The sequence below is a fragment of the Myiozetetes cayanensis genome, unplaced genomic scaffold, assembly GCF_022539395.1.
Source record: "Myiozetetes cayanensis isolate MyiCay16 unplaced genomic scaffold, myiCay2020 scf2-11, whole genome shotgun sequence".
Classification (NCBI taxonomy): domain Eukaryota; kingdom Metazoa; phylum Chordata; class Aves; order Passeriformes; family Tyrannidae; genus Myiozetetes; species Myiozetetes cayanensis.
The window spans coordinates 921,944-936,546 of record NW_026087411.1 but is presented as its reverse complement, the minus strand read 5'-3'; the positions used below and the strand labels follow the sequence as shown (position 1 = coordinate 936,546).

At 48.3% G+C, this 14,603-nt stretch overlaps 3 protein-coding genes across 7 annotated transcripts in view; 1 reads left to right on the top strand and 2 right to left on the bottom strand.

Annotated features, from left to right (window-relative positions):
• Window positions 1-1,285: 1,285 nt before the first annotated feature.
• ERLEC1 (endoplasmic reticulum lectin 1) lies at window positions 1,286-10,292 on the bottom strand. Its single transcript, XM_050314927.1, has 14 exons — window positions 10,095-10,292; window positions 9,490-9,594; window positions 9,318-9,398; window positions 8,780-8,857; window positions 8,587-8,650; window positions 7,059-7,099; window positions 5,105-5,328; window positions 3,488-3,617; window positions 2,999-3,160; window positions 2,657-2,716; window positions 2,354-2,478; window positions 1,935-2,012; window positions 1,679-1,754; window positions 1,286-1,540 (listed from the first exon to the last, which is right to left on the bottom strand). Exons 1-14 carry the CDS (start codon window positions 10,290-10,292, stop codon window positions 1,469-1,471), a joined length of 1,494 nt encoding a protein of 497 aa, XP_050170884.1. The 3' UTR covers window positions 1,286-1,468.
• Window positions 10,293-10,360: 68 nt separating this feature from the next.
• ASB3 (ankyrin repeat and SOCS box containing 3) overlaps window positions 10,361-14,603 on the top strand; it is a 17,402-nt gene continuing 13,159 nt past the window's right edge. The window contains exon 1 of one of the 5 annotated variants that reach the window (XM_050314919.1): window positions 10,361-10,415. The gene's annotated coding sequence lies outside the window, so the exon portion shown is untranslated. Of the gene's footprint in view, window positions 10,416-10,475; window positions 10,661-13,225; window positions 13,281-14,603 lie in introns of those variants that run through there. The other 4 variants (XM_050314911.1, XM_050314922.1, XM_050314916.1 and 1 more) reach the window with 4 other exon arrangements.
• CHAC2 (ChaC glutathione specific gamma-glutamylcyclotransferase 2) overlaps window positions 11,318-14,603 on the bottom strand; it is a 5,013-nt gene continuing 1,727 nt past the window's right edge. Inside the window, exons 2-3 of the mRNA XM_050314936.1 lie at window positions 14,268-14,303; window positions 11,318-13,258 (exon numbers count right to left, since the gene is read on the bottom strand). Coding sequence (XP_050170893.1) covers window positions 12,875-13,258; window positions 14,268-14,303 — 420 coding nt within the window. The 3' untranslated portion in view covers window positions 11,318-12,874. The remainder of the gene's footprint in view (window positions 13,259-14,267; window positions 14,304-14,603) is intronic.

Sequence of the window (14,603 nt, the reverse complement as noted above, 5' to 3'; positions counted from 1 at the left end):
CTGTGCCAGTCCAGCTTTTCCCAAGAGCAGCCAGGGAGCTACAGGGCAGCCTTGATTCAAAATACAGCTATCCCAAGGGATCACACAGATCCAGGGCTGGAACAAGGGGATTCACACAGCCCCTTGCCAAGGCAGCACGAGGTAAACAAGTTTTAACCTTTCTTTACTGTAATTTGGCCACTGTGGCCTGGGGGAGTGACACCTCTGGCAGGTCCTGATGAGGTTGGTCCTGCTGTGACTGTTCAGGGGTGTAAGGATCTGAAGTGTGGACAACACTGGTTTTAATGTCTCCTCTTTCTAAAAGCTCCTGGATTAGAACTTGGGCCACTTTTTGCTTATCTAGCAAATGCTTTGGAATAAGGTTGTGGTGGGGAAATATGGGCAGACCCTCTTTCAGGGGGGAAAAAATCTGCGTAGAAGACTCTTCCCCTTTTCTAGTTCCCTCTGACACCTTGATGTGAGCAAGAAGAGTGCCTGTCACTTTAAATGTCAACTCACGCTGCTGCTGCTGTTTGGGTTTTCTGCTTGATGAGACACTAAAAGGCTTCTCTTGCAACAGTGCAGCAGTTCAGGAGGGTATTTTGGGCAGCACCTGACCACTCACATGGCACAGGGCTGGCACATTTCACCCCCACAGCCAGGAATTCCTGTGCCTTGCACAAGGGCTCTGCAAAAGAGGAAACGTGGTGGGCACAGGGAAGTGACCAACACACCAACCAGACACTGTTGCTACACCCCAAACGCTCAAGGCTCTGGGTGTTGGCCATTACAAACTTGTTCCACCTATTTATAATGCAAATCTACTTCAGATCCTGCTATCAGCAGGATTTCAACTGCCTGATCCTCCCCAGCTTCTGGGAATTCCTAGTGCCGGCAGAGTAAAACCTGCCAGATCTCCTCTGCGAGGCAGACACGCTACAGGGAACTGGACCCGATGGCAGGGAGGGTGTACAGCAAAATAATTATATGAAGATGAACCCTCCAGTGTTAAATATAAACACATAAATAAATGGAATGTCCTGGTAAACCAGCCCAGGCTGGGAAAAGAAACAGCAGTTGAAGAGAGGGGTGAGGTACAGTGAAAACACAGTTGCCACCAGTCAAACGAAGAGGTAGTGCTGGGGCAGTAGAAAAACCACGAGTGGTGGTGAGGCTACTGAGCAGGAAGGGTTGGCTTCACCTTTTCCTTCTGGTGGCAGCTGGGCTCCTCACTTGAAGCTTCGGTTATTACCGTGCCTTAGGGATGCTGCTGGTGGAACGTGTCACACACGAGCCAGGCAGGAAGTGCAAGACAGGGTTTTAATCATTAAAAGTTTATCCATAAGCTCTTATATACACGTAGTTATACACAAAGTGGTTCACGAGTCCCTCAGCTTAGAGCTGTGCTGGTGAGGCCTTTGTCAGCTCACAGATGGCTGTTCCCGTGGGAAATGTCAGGATTTGGCTCATGGAGGGGGCTTTGCTGTCCTCAGCTGGGCACGGAGAGGAGCCCGTATTCATCTGCTGTATCCAGGATTTTACAGATGACTGGAGACTCCACCTGCAACAGAGACACCAGAACATCAGAGACCACAAACTCAGCACTGCAGGAATCTTGGGAAGAGTCACTGGAAGGAAGGGGCCACCTTAAACATGCACCTGAGACCTGGCACCTGATCTCAGGGGTGTCTTTACCTACCCCAAGGATGTATTGGCAAGAATGAGGCTCTAACATGTAAATGGTCACAGCGTGAGGGGAATCAGATTCTTTACATCTGAAAACAGAGGAGAAATCGTGGTGTTTGGGGTGTAAGAAGCACAAAATAACAATGTGTTTCACTGCTATCCACAGCATGTTTACTAAATTAACAATCACTGCCTTCTGAGCTCTGCGACAACAGCATCAGCTTCCCCCTCCCACCCAGGAAACACACAGAGAACATCAGTTCACTTACTTCAATTTCACAGTCACCTGCCTTGGCTTGTCTGTCAAGTCACAAACATCTCCATTTCCATAGAAATGAGACACCATCCTGCCAGGGAAGATCAGAATGGAAGGGTTTGGAAGTGTTCAGCACCATTTCTAAGCAGGCAGGTAAGTGGTGAGAGCCACCACCTCACTGTTCCTCAGGTATTTAATATACAAACAGTAACAGACTGAACTGCAGAAGTTCAGCTTGGTCAGTAGGGGAAGGTTTTATTCTGCATCATCTCCCGAGTGCTGAATTACCTATTTTTGACGTTGACTGGGGTAGGGGGGGATAAATCTTATCATGCTGCTCTTGCCAGTTTGTTGTAGGTGTTAACAAGGTGCACATTGCCAGGGCTGTCCTGTGCCAGGCTGGCAGCAGCAGAGAGCAGGCAGAGTCTGTACCTGACGGTCTGGGTGCCGTCCTCTCGCAGGTAGAAGGTTCTGGCCGCGTTCTTCCTCGACCACTCCATGTGCTCCTCCTTGCTCCACGTGCCCACAACCACGGAGGTCCTGCCACTTTCCTTGTCCTAAAAAAGACACCGTGCACAGAGGGTTTACTTTCTGAAATCCAGCCTCTTGAACTCAAGTTGCTGATCAGCCAAGAAAATGGAGGCAGATTCTCCAGCCCCCACAACCATCTATCAGATACGCTACAAAATTAAAATAAGTAAAGCATAAAGAACTACTAGAGCTATTTAAACACACCTCGTGGTACTGATGAACGTATTTGCCGTAGCAGAATTCGTATTTCCACCAGCCAACGCCCTGGGGAGAGGTACAAGGTCAGCATTAAAAAAACAACCACCAGAACCCCAAAACAACACCCCAAAACAACCCCATACCCTCCGGACCCTAAACCCTAAATTTGAACTGTAAACCCCCGTATCTATCAATTAACAGAATGAGATTCTCATTACCTACTCTCACTTCACTGCTCAAATCAATTGAGTTTCAACAGAGAGGTTAAAAGTGAAAACTAAGCAAAGTCATAAAGCAGGATGTGCAGGTAAGGAGTAGCTATTTATTCCATACAGCCTTGTTCCTCACCCCATGGAAGCAGTAGGAGCCACTAAGGAATTCCTTGATGAGCTGCTCATCAGTCAGTTTGGAGATGTGGGTTGTTCCCACTGTTAACAGCTGGTGGCTTCCAACAGCCACAGGCTTGTGAATGGAAGAGAACTTCTCTTCTTTTGTTGAAGGCATTTCTTCCTGAAATTAAAGGCTACAGTTAAATCCCCTGCAAAGTCTTATAAATCATATAAATTACTGAATGCTGAGTCCAGTTGGCTGTTTTGGTCAGTTTTAGCTGAAAGAAAATTCCAGTCCAAACCTTCACACATTTGTGACCTGAAGGCCACAAAAGCTACAAAAGCTTTAAATTAGCAGCCCAAACTGACTTGCTTTGTTTCCCTTCCAAATAAGGTGAGTTACAGGTGGTCTCAACAAGCTTAAAGACTATTTGAAAGGCTGACACCATCCTACAGAACGTGTTTGGGATGGAAAATATTCCTCTGTTTCAAATGAAACACATCCTACCTCCTTGACCCTCCTGAAAGGCGTCTTCAGCATTTCCTGCTGCTTCTCCAGCTGCTCCAGGTTGTGGGGTTTCAGCGGGGATCCCGGCAGAGACTGGCAGAAGATGTCATTGACGGGGGAAGCCCTGAACCTGCCCAACAAGGTAGGAACGTGTCACACCTTCAACTCAACAGTCAGTTCACTGCTGCGAGTCTCTGCTCAGGCAGTGCAGCTGCACCCCTGGCTGGGATCCCCGTGCAGGGGGAAAGCCCTGGAGGCCGAGGGGCTGCCTGGGGAACACACAACAGCAAAAAACTGCACTGAACTTGGAATGTGGGCTCTGATCCCTGGGGTGCCACTGAGCAGCATTCCCAGCCTGCCACCCCCACCTCTCCTTATTGGCTAAGGTGGGGAATGTTGATCCCGTAGGTTTATTTGAAGTATTTCCTGGTAGCGGCCAGGAAGCCTTCCCTTTGGAAGGAGGCAGCAGCTCTGCACTTTATTCTTACCAAGCGACAGAACCACTGGCCTGTGCTCTTTCTATTGGTTCTGCTACTGATAGAGAGGCTTAAAAGACTCCCACAGTAAACAGATAACATGTGCAAAACCACCTACAGGAAAAAAAATTATAGCGGGTACTAAACATTTAACATTTAACTGAGTTACTCCAGCTGCCAAGTGTTTATAAAATGCACAGTGCAGGATTTTGCCTCTAGACTTTGTGGCCTGATTCAGTTCAGGGATTAAATTCTGCCTTGTTCCAACATCTGTGTAAATCCAGGAATCCTGTCCGTTATCCTGCCATGCTGTATGTCATATTATTTATTCCCTTTGCACTTCTCTTCACACCCCTTGAAGGGTCCAAAAACGTGTGACTGAGACTAAGGGATCCCTCAGATGCACAGCACAGCTCAAGGAGGGGGAGGAAAAAGAATGCTACACCTGATTTTTGGAGAACAACACCGAAGTTGTGAATTCTCCATATGAAAATTGCTTCTAGAGAGCTCCTCATAGGTGGAAGCAGCTAAAACCAAGGTCAAGGTTATGGCTGGAGAGCACACTTTTGGTTTTGTACAGAGATTATAAAAGCCTATGTACACATGTGGTATCTGCAGTCTTCAAACACCATGAAGATGATCCCTCAAGACTTTGAAATCACAAACTAAAAGAAGGTGAGTGTTCTTAATCTGCCTTTAATGCCTATTTCGGTCTTAAGCTGTGCCAGGGGAGGTTTGGGTTGGATATTAGGAAGAAATTCTTTACAGGGAGAGTGCTCAGCCTTTGGAATGGGCTGCCCAGGGAGGGGTGGAGTCACCGTCCCTGGAGGTGTTTAAGGACAGACTGGATGTGGCCTCAGTGCCATGGGCTGGGAACCACAGTGGGGTTGGACCAAGGGCTGGACTAGATGATCTCAGAAGGCATTTCCAACCCAGCTGATTCTGTGATTTCGTGGTTCCTACTGAAACTCAAGTCCTGCTTCCCACCTGGGATCAAGCCCTGCAGGTGCCCAAAATGCAAATGTGGTGCAACCTCACGTGCCAAGGTGGGAGCAGCCAGGCAGGTGCCGTGGCTGTGCCCCAGAACCGCAGCAGGGTGTCTGCCACGCCGAGGGGCGCGAGGGGCAGGGAGGGGCCGTACCTGTACTTGGGGTGGCTGCACAGCAGCGGGGTCAGAATCACCACCTCGTATTCGCAGGTGGTGACCTCGGCCACGGAGAGGATCTCGTGCTTGGCCTCGGGGTGGCAGATGTACATGAGGGTGCTGGAGCGGGGCCGGTTCTGCCGCAGGCTGCAGGGCGTGCCGTTGCCCAGCTCCACCGCGTAGTACGGCGTCATCTGCCCCTCGATGTTCTTCGTGGGGATCTGCGCGGGGAAAGCAAAGGGAAAGCTCCTCCCACTCTTCTGGACCCCACCACTGCTGCGTTGAAACCAGACCTGGTGTTTCAGCAGCCAGGCCCTGAAGGACCCAAATCCACCCCTGCGACGTCCCCCCGGTACCTGCACTACCCCTCTGGGCGTTCCTGGCCTGAGCCGCTCCTTATCCAGAGGATCCCACGCCTCCTGTGGCTGTGACTAACAACCATCCAGGTAAACACAAAGTAATTCCACTTATTCACACCTGTAAGTCAGCTCTCTTCAGGTTTGTCCCTTTGGGTTCCATCCAGCTTCCACTTTAAGAAATTAATTCCCTAAAGTGGTGACGTCCCTCTCCTGGCTCCTGCCTTGGAAGCAGCTGGAGTTCTTGGGTTCCCAAAGTTCTGTTTGGGTCAGAACCCACAAAACTGACCTTTTTCTACCAGTGCTGCTTGAGCTACTGCAGGTTTTCAGTGCACAACCAACAGGGCTCTGTGCTAAAAGGCACAGGTGCCTTCTGGGGTCGGGACACTCCAAGGATCCAGGACCTTTCTGTCCCTCACCTGCTCTGGCTTTTAAGCCACATCCCACTGTCACAGGCCACTGACCCTCCCAAAAACTTCCATGAGTGAAGCAGGATGACATTCACGAGGTTAAAGGGTGAACATGCCCTTTCCTGACTAGAGATTCCATGCCTAAATTCTTCATGGCCTGAAATCCAGACACTGTAAGTGCATTATATATACTGTCAAAAAAAAACCCAAACAAAAAAAAGGCAATAGACTTAAATTTGCTCTGAAACGGAACAAAAAGCAGCTACACTACAAAATACCCAGTTTTCTTGACTTTCCAAGAGGCATAGCTATCACTGCCATTAAAATAGGCCACGTTCTGCCCCCTCAGTGACCTCCAGAATGCTCCTCAGACCTGAGATCACTGCGATCACAGCCACTGGGATATTTTAAAGGACACAGACACAAACCCTTCATTTCAGCAGGAAAATGAAGGATAACTGCCAATGAGGTCAAACCTGCTCTTGCTAATTCCAAACGTGCTTCGGGTACTTCCATTGTTTTGATATAAAACTGGAAACTCAAATTGAATTTTGGGGCCTAAACAAGTGGGAAAGGGAAGCACAGAGTTTTATGGGATGGGCCAGCAAGTCAATCTCTTAGGGATTTTGTGCTTTGTTAAGTGTTTCTCCCTACCTAAAATCTATGGAAGTGTCATTAAGGGAATGGAGATCTCTAATGCAGCTGGCAAAATAACTGTCTGTGCTCATGTGTATCCATAGAAGGAGAGCACAGGATTCATCTTATTTAAGATTAGAATACTGTAAATAAGTAGAAGGGCAAGAACTGTAAGTAGCAAGACTAAATTAAATTTCTGAGCTGGGACTGACCATTTAAAGAGAGAAAAGTGCAGCTCAGGAACAGAGTTTCATTTCTTGATACTCATTTTGGGAGGGGACTAATTACATCATTTCATCATTAGATGGGATACTGGGAAGGAATCCTTCCCTGGGAGGGTGGGGAGGCCCTGGCACAGGTTGCCCGGAGAAGCTGGGGCTGCCCCATCCCTGGAAGTGTCCCAGGCCAGGTTGGAGCAACCATGGCAGGGGGTGGAACTGGATCACCTTTAAGGTCCCTTCCAACCCCAACCCTTCTGGGATTCCATGACCATGCATAAATTGCCTCCACTATTGATGGGAAAAGTTTAAATAGATGTTTTTCACTTGCCTCTTTTGCACCATCTTTGGAATTTTCCTTCTCTTCTTGATCTGGGGAATAATTAAGAACGAGGTAAGTCTGTGCACTTGCAGTAAAATTAAATTATATACAGAGAACCTTATCTATCTGGTTTGTGTATTTGCTGGTACTTTGTAAACTGCCAAGAGCGCTTGCAGGTGCAAAAGAGGAAAGAAGGGAGACAACCAGTGATCTGGGGTCCAGAGCAAACAGAGCAAAATACAAGTCAGGATGGTCTTAAAACAGTTTGGGGTTGGTAGGACAGGCCTAATTCAGCCCTCACACCACAGGCAGGGCTGGAAAACACGTCACTGCTGCTGCTCCTGTTTGGGAAGGGAGGGAACCAGACAGGGAACAGGCAGGTGCTTGGGGAGGAGCATGAGCTGCTGTGCAGGAAGCAGGGAAAGGACACAGTCTGCCACCTCAGCAGCAAGGACAGAGGGACAACAGCCTAAAGGACTCAGCTGAGATGACCTGAAGCACCATCTCACATCCTTTCAGCACCCAGCCCCACAAAACTGTAACCTGAATTAAACATCTTGTGCTCTGTGCAGCAGCACCTCGGGAGAACGAGGCACCACAAACGATCCCTGTGCCTCACTCCCACAGAAATGCCCAACAGCACATTGCTGAAGCCTTGTTTATGCCAGGACTGAGACCTAACTGAGGGCTGCAGGCAGGGGGCCAGGAATGGGATTAATAGCACTAAACCCCCTCCAAAGGACTGCAGTGTTCAGTTAATCACTTTTAGGAAAACATTGGAACAGGAAGACAGGCCCACCTGTTACACACCAGCCTGGAATTAAACAATAACCCCAACCTAGAGATGTTTTTTCTATTCTTTCCATCAACCCTGACAAATGAATGCTGAGTCTCTGGATTTTTAAGACTTCTTTGGACTAATTTACAGGCAAAAAGTGCTCTGGAAGTCAGTTCTTCTAAAGTGCTGTTTGAGTTTGGAGCTCAGCGACTCGATTTCCACCAAGTCCCACCTTAGGCACTTGAGTATTTCTGAAGATCTGTACCAGAGTTCCCTAAAAAATGACTCTCAAGCTGTTCAAGGATCAAATCTACCAGCAAAGGTAAGAGTTTGGGTTTGCAGATTCTGCTTTATTAGGAAGCAGCAGAGCCCAAGGTGTGCTATGTGTTATCTGCCCTCTGCTCATAGAAGTGAAAAACACTTCTCCCCACCCAAAAAAAGGGTGTATTGCCAAAGTCTGGGCTGTCATACATGGATTCCATGTCTTAAATCCTGTCTTTTCTTTCCCTGGCACTAATTATTGCAGATTAATGCAGCTGATGAATTAGCATAGCAAAACTGACAGGGTGGATGCAAGGAGAGGTGCCAAAACCAAAATCAATTGAAAACAAATTATTTTGGAAAAAAACCCAAGTAATCTACAGAATTCTACTCTATTGCACTAGGAATCAGTTTTCTACAGTTGTATTTCTCAGTCAGGCGTAGTTAAAAACCAAACAATTCATTACCATCAGCAAAATGTAATAATCTGAGACACACCTGGCTCTGACAATGGGTTCTTCATCATCATATTCCCCAGATAGTATTCCTGGATGTTTATTTTCTGCAATCAAAAGAAGGCAAAACAAGTATCAGTGACCATTTTCCCTGCTTTTTGAAGGAACTGCAGCCTTCTGGAGGAGTTGAGCAGGAACATGCCAGCGGGAAGGGAAGGGGTTGTGAGCAGCCTTACCTGCCCCGTCTCCTTCTCCTCGTGGTACTGACGGATGTGTTTGCCATGGCAGACCTCGTAAGTCCAGTAAGACTCAATCTTAAAGTTAAAACACATTTTAAAAACTATGTTTAGATATATTTACACACCACAACCCCCCCCAAGAATGTTGGCTTTTGCAGCAGGAAATGCAGCCCAAGCAGGTGTGTTTGAGTGCACTCTGAAAAACAAGAGCACAGTGAGTGCTCTCAGTGCTCCCCAAACATTTTGGTGATGTTCCAAGGAAACACACCAGGCAAAGCTTCCTTGGCTCTCACACAGATAAAACAAAGGGAAAATAAATAAATCCACATTTTTCAATTGCTACAGTAGCAACACAATTTCTCTGAATCCTGACATCTTCAATCATACAGAATTTTACCTGCAATATTGAGACATAAAGTTGCAGAGACCTTATTTCAGATTGAACTAGTACTTGATTTACTACCCTAAAACCTTGACATGGAGTGGATTATAACCTTTAAATTAGCATTTAATTACCAACACAGAAGTAACATACTCTATAGGAACAGCTGCTTTGCTTAAAGAGAGGTTCCAGCAGTTCCCCTGGAGTAGGACCTTTATAGTCCTTTTCTTCTTCCTGGAACAGAAGGATATTTTGTGACATTAAAAATGACATGATAAAGACCCATCTCCAGTTTATAACTACAAAATAACTCTGCTGCACTCACCTCGTTGCCACTGGCTATCAGTGGCAGCATACACTTGTATTTCTCTTTATCCACAGTGGTCATGATGATGTAATTGTCCTCTTTGTACAGGACACCAGTCGTGGGCTACGAAAACAACCAACCTTTGCATCAGCCAGGTGAGTTTTCTGAGCGCTACTGGTCAGAAACACCCCTGAATCACTGAGTGGTGCTGCTAATTCACAGGACGCGCTCCAGAGTATTTCCTGGGCATTAATTATAGCACAAGACGGGCGTTTGGTGGTTAAACTGGCTGCTTGCTGCCCAGTTTGCTTTGGTCCTTCACCTCCACCCACATTCTCCCTGTCCCCTAGATCCCGTTCTCCTCCACATCCCTCTTACTCCCACTTCCCTATTTCCCTGTACGGTTCTTATAAAGACCTTCATTATACCCCCCCCAGCCCCAACCATCCCCTTTACCCCCTGCCCTCCCCACACTGTCAGGACCCAGTCCCCCTGGATTCCCCCAGCCCTCCCCGTGCCGGCTGTCAGGGATCGGCCGGGATCCCGCAGGCTGGGGCGGTGTCCCCCGCCGTCCCCGCTGTGTGGTGGGGCCCCGTTCCCCCCGTGCCGCGCGGGCCCCTCACCAGGCTGAGCTCGGTGCCGGGCCAGTTCACCCTGAACGGGATGTCGTCGCTGAGCTGCGGGAGCGCTCGGCCGCCCTCGGCCACGGCCGCCACGGCCGCCAGGAGCCCGCAGAGCAGCGCGGGGGCCGGGCCCGGGCCCGGGCAGTGCGGCCCGCAGCCCCTCGGAGGGCCGGGGCAGGGCGGCCCGCAGCCCCTCATGCCGGCCGGCGGCTCCGCGGAGGCCGCGCTGCGCCGCAGCCACGTCGGCTTCCGGCAGCGCCCATCAACAACCGGGGCAGCGCCCGCCGCCCGCACCGCATCCGGGGCCGCCCGCGCCGCCAGGTGAGCTCCGCGGGCACGGCCCACCGCGGGGATACGGCCCACGGCGGGGACACGGGCACGGCCCACCGCGGGGACACGGGCACGGCACACCGCGGGGACACGGGCACGGCACACCGCGGGGACACGGCCCACGGCGGGGTCACGGGCATGGCCCACCGCGGGGACACGGGCACGGCACACCGCGGGGACACGGGCACGGCACACCGCGGGGACACGGGCACGGGAATGGAGCGGGCCAGGCAGCAGTGAGTGAGGGGGGCAGCGAACCGTGAGGGACGGAGAGAGTTAAGGCGGAGAGTGAGGGAGGGAGGAATGAGGGAGGGAGGGAGTGAGGGGCTGAGCGATGCGGGGAGAACGGGATGCGTGTAATTCGGTCATTAGTGTGCGCACTAAGGGTTAAACACGACCAACAGCTACGAGATGATGAGTGTAAGGCAGCCCTCGAAGGGCTCCCTGTGTGCCTCTATAAGCACCTGTGTGTGTATATATATGTGTGTGTGTATATATACACGCCTGTATATATATGTATGTGTATATATACACCTGTATGTATGCATATATATGTATATACACCTGTACGTACATGTATATATTATACCTGTATGTATATACGTGTGTGTGTATACATATACACACCTGGATATACCTGAGGGGTCCAGTGCTCTCCACATGGGAGCAGGGTAAGCGAGTCCCACACAGCAAGAACAAGTTTATATATTTGTTATTCTTCTTCCCGTGCTTTAATTAATTCCTAACGTGATGCACTTTATAGGAGCTCTTGTGTTTTGTTTTTCATTGTCACCCCCAACAGCATTTGGGTGCAATTAAGACACACCTTGACGTCCATCCTCCTGTGGACACACTTGAAAAGTAACATTTTTGGAAACTTCCAAGCCCGTTAGTCAATGCGATGCATTTTTATTGCACATTTTTACTGAAGTTGTACACACACACACTGGAATGTGTATTATTGCAGTGTTTTATGGATTTGGGAAGAAAATGAACCAACGAGGCCTTGAAGACAATAAAAGATAGAAAATGGGGAGCTACACAGAATCACAGTGCTTAAATAATGAGAGTTTTAAAGAGAGAACCATCCTTGAGGGTTTGGGATCATTAGTGAGCACAGGCACTCCCTGCCCTGTTTTAAGGAACAAGGCTCAGTCCTCGAGGAAAGAATTTTTACATTTAAGAAGAATTTTTAAAAGAGCAGAGAGTGTTCATGCCACTGCACGTAGTTTTACTTTCACAAATCTAAACCAGGAGGATGCAGAGAAGAGAAAGGCATGACCTTTTTAGGAGAAAGAGACATTTTTTTGCAATTACTGGTGCAGAATCCAGGCCTCCAGGCAGCTACTAAACACCTTCCCTGGCTGAGAAAACAGGGTGTTACGTGGTGCTTGAAACAGGACCATTTACATTAAGATATAAAAATATACTTTGTTAAAAATTAATAAAAATAAATTTCTGAGAGCAAGACAAATCCGTGTTGGGACGGAAATTCCGTGTGCTGATGGATTGAGTCAGGAAGCCTACTGGCCTAAACTGGGGGGCTTCCCAACCCTCTTGGGATGTCACTGAAAAGAGGGTTCCTTCCTTCATTACCTTTTGTCCGTGAGTCCCTGAAAACAGGCTTGAAATCTGTCCTTGGAGCTTGGGGGGATTTTTTAAGAGAAGGGGTCACAACAGCATTTAAAAGTAACAGACATGAGAGTTTCTGTTCTTGCTGGGTTGTGACTTCAAGTCATGTTCTTGGTTACTTTTACCATTTGGGCTTTATTCTTTATATTAGGTTTAAAAAGTAAATTGAGGCACTGAGAGGTTATGGCTTGTTTGAGTCCAAAGTCAGGACCTGACAATAAAAGGAACTATTTCCTTGACAATAAAAAGGTTTATCCTCTGCTTTTAAGGATTAATTAATATATAAAGGGTAAGATGACTAATTCAGTGGAATAACTTCATTTCAGAGCAGCTGAACATTGATATAAATGTTCCACTATGCAAAATTTCTCTCTGTAGTAGCACTGTGGTCTTGAATCCCAAGAAACCACCACTTAGATTTATGGGACTTGTCTCTGAATGCTGATTTTAAAAATATGCTATTTAGAATATGCTATTTAGAACATACTATTTAAAAATAATCTAAAGTTTTTATGCAAACCTGAAATAATAATTAAAAAAAAAATATCTTTAAACACAGAGAAGCTTAATGAGATTTCCATGCAGGTGTAGTCTTTGGATGAAAGGCTAAGCAACCAAATTCACACCTAAAACATTTTCCCTGCTGAAATGAACGATTTTGGTAATTTTAATGACTGACTCCTATTCTGAACGCAGCATTAATTGAGATATGCAGCACTAACTAAGGTAGCACAGCACAGAGAAACACTCCTCCCAGTCAGAGAGCCGCAAAACTCCCCCGGAGACAGAACCAGGTCGTTCGAGAGCAGGACGTCACTTTATAGACAATTCAGAGGTTGGTGCTTTTTCAAGAGCTCCTTGACCAGCGTCTCCAGGGAGAAGAGGTGCTCGTCCACGTCCTCGGGGACGAGGCTGCGGATGGAGTTGGCGAGCTCGAAGAGGTACTCGGTGTTGCGGCCGCTGGGCCCGGCGGCGCCCAGGATCTGCCGCGCGATGTCCTCCAGCGGCGCGGGGCCCAGGTAGTTGGGGTTGTCGCGGGTGCCGATGTAGAGCAGCACGTCGAAGGGCTGCACCGACGAGTCCTTGGGGTAGAAGACGACGCTCGTGGTCCTGTAGCCCCCCTTCTCCCTGAAGTCCAGGTGCGCCATCACCTCGCCCTCCTGCCCCGCCGGCAGCCGGTAGGCCACGCCCCACACGCAGCCCTGGCCGAACGAGACCCAAACGGTACTCAGCGTTTAGGAAAAACTCTCTTAAACCAACTCACGTTCTGCCCTTTTGCAACCTAAACCTCCCCTGGCACAGCTGAAGACAGAGCCCTCTTGTCCTACTGCTGGTGGCCCGGCTCCCCCCTCCTGTCAGGGAGCTGTAGAGGGTGATGCTCGTTGTTCTTCTCTGCCCCTGCTCCAGCCCCTCCATGTCCTTCCTGAGCTGAGGGCCCAGAGCTGGACACAGCACTCCAGGGGTGGCCTCCCCAGCGCTGAGTGGAGGGACAGAATCACCACCCTGCCCCTGCTGCCACTCTGTTCCCGAGCCAGGCCAGTTATCAGGGATCTTGCTAATGCTGAGGTTATCCTGACAAAGCAGTTCTTTGGATATGTAACATCTGGAGCAGTAAACGGCCTTGGTACCGCCCACCAAGGAGCTGGCAGAGAGGACACGAAGTATCTCCCCCAGCCCACAACATTTGTAACTGAAAATTACAGATGCAAATAGTGCTGAATTCAAAGGAGTTTTGATCAGGTCCTTTCTGTGTTTAGTTACAGTTTCATTGCCACCTACACCTGTTAAATGTCTGCATTGCTGTGGGCTGCCCAGGTACCTTCAAAACCAGGCTACGCCTTCTTCAACTGCAGGAGGTGAAGCTGAAATTAAAGCAGACTTGTCACATCACTTGATGTTTACATCAAATGATGTATGTTTGATGTGTGTTTATATCAAATTCTGCATCTTACAGCTGGGTGGCCAAAGTGACTATTCCAGAAAATACTTTAAAATGCCCCTTTGGTAATAACAGACCCAAACTACTGCCAAGTTCTGGGATTAGGCTGATTGTTTGAAACAATCAAGAGCCTTTGGTGTAACTCCAAGAAACACTAAGAGAACCTTCCCCTAAAGATAATACAATTATTGGCTTATAAAGAAGCAAAAATTAAGAGAGATTGGGAATACAACAGGACATTCTGGACACAGAGACAGACAGGAGTTCTGTACCTCAGCATCTTCAACCAGAGTCACAACTCTTCCAGGCTAAAAGGTAAAAGAAGAAATCGTAACTCAGTTAGAGGCTTTTACCCTAAATCATGAGTAAAACCAGAACAAGTGAGAAAAAATCAATGAAGAAGAATGAAAGGCTCAGAGAACTAATCCCAGAACAATCCCAATAAGGTCTAAATCCAGGATAAATATTTTCTGAGAATAGCTTTTGATCTGTGTTAGACTAACTTTGATAAAAGAAATGCTAAATTCTGAGTGGACAGTGTCTGCGACACAGAAATTAAATGAAGGGCAGTCAGAAATGGAGAGGGTTTGAACGTCTTTGCTTTATAT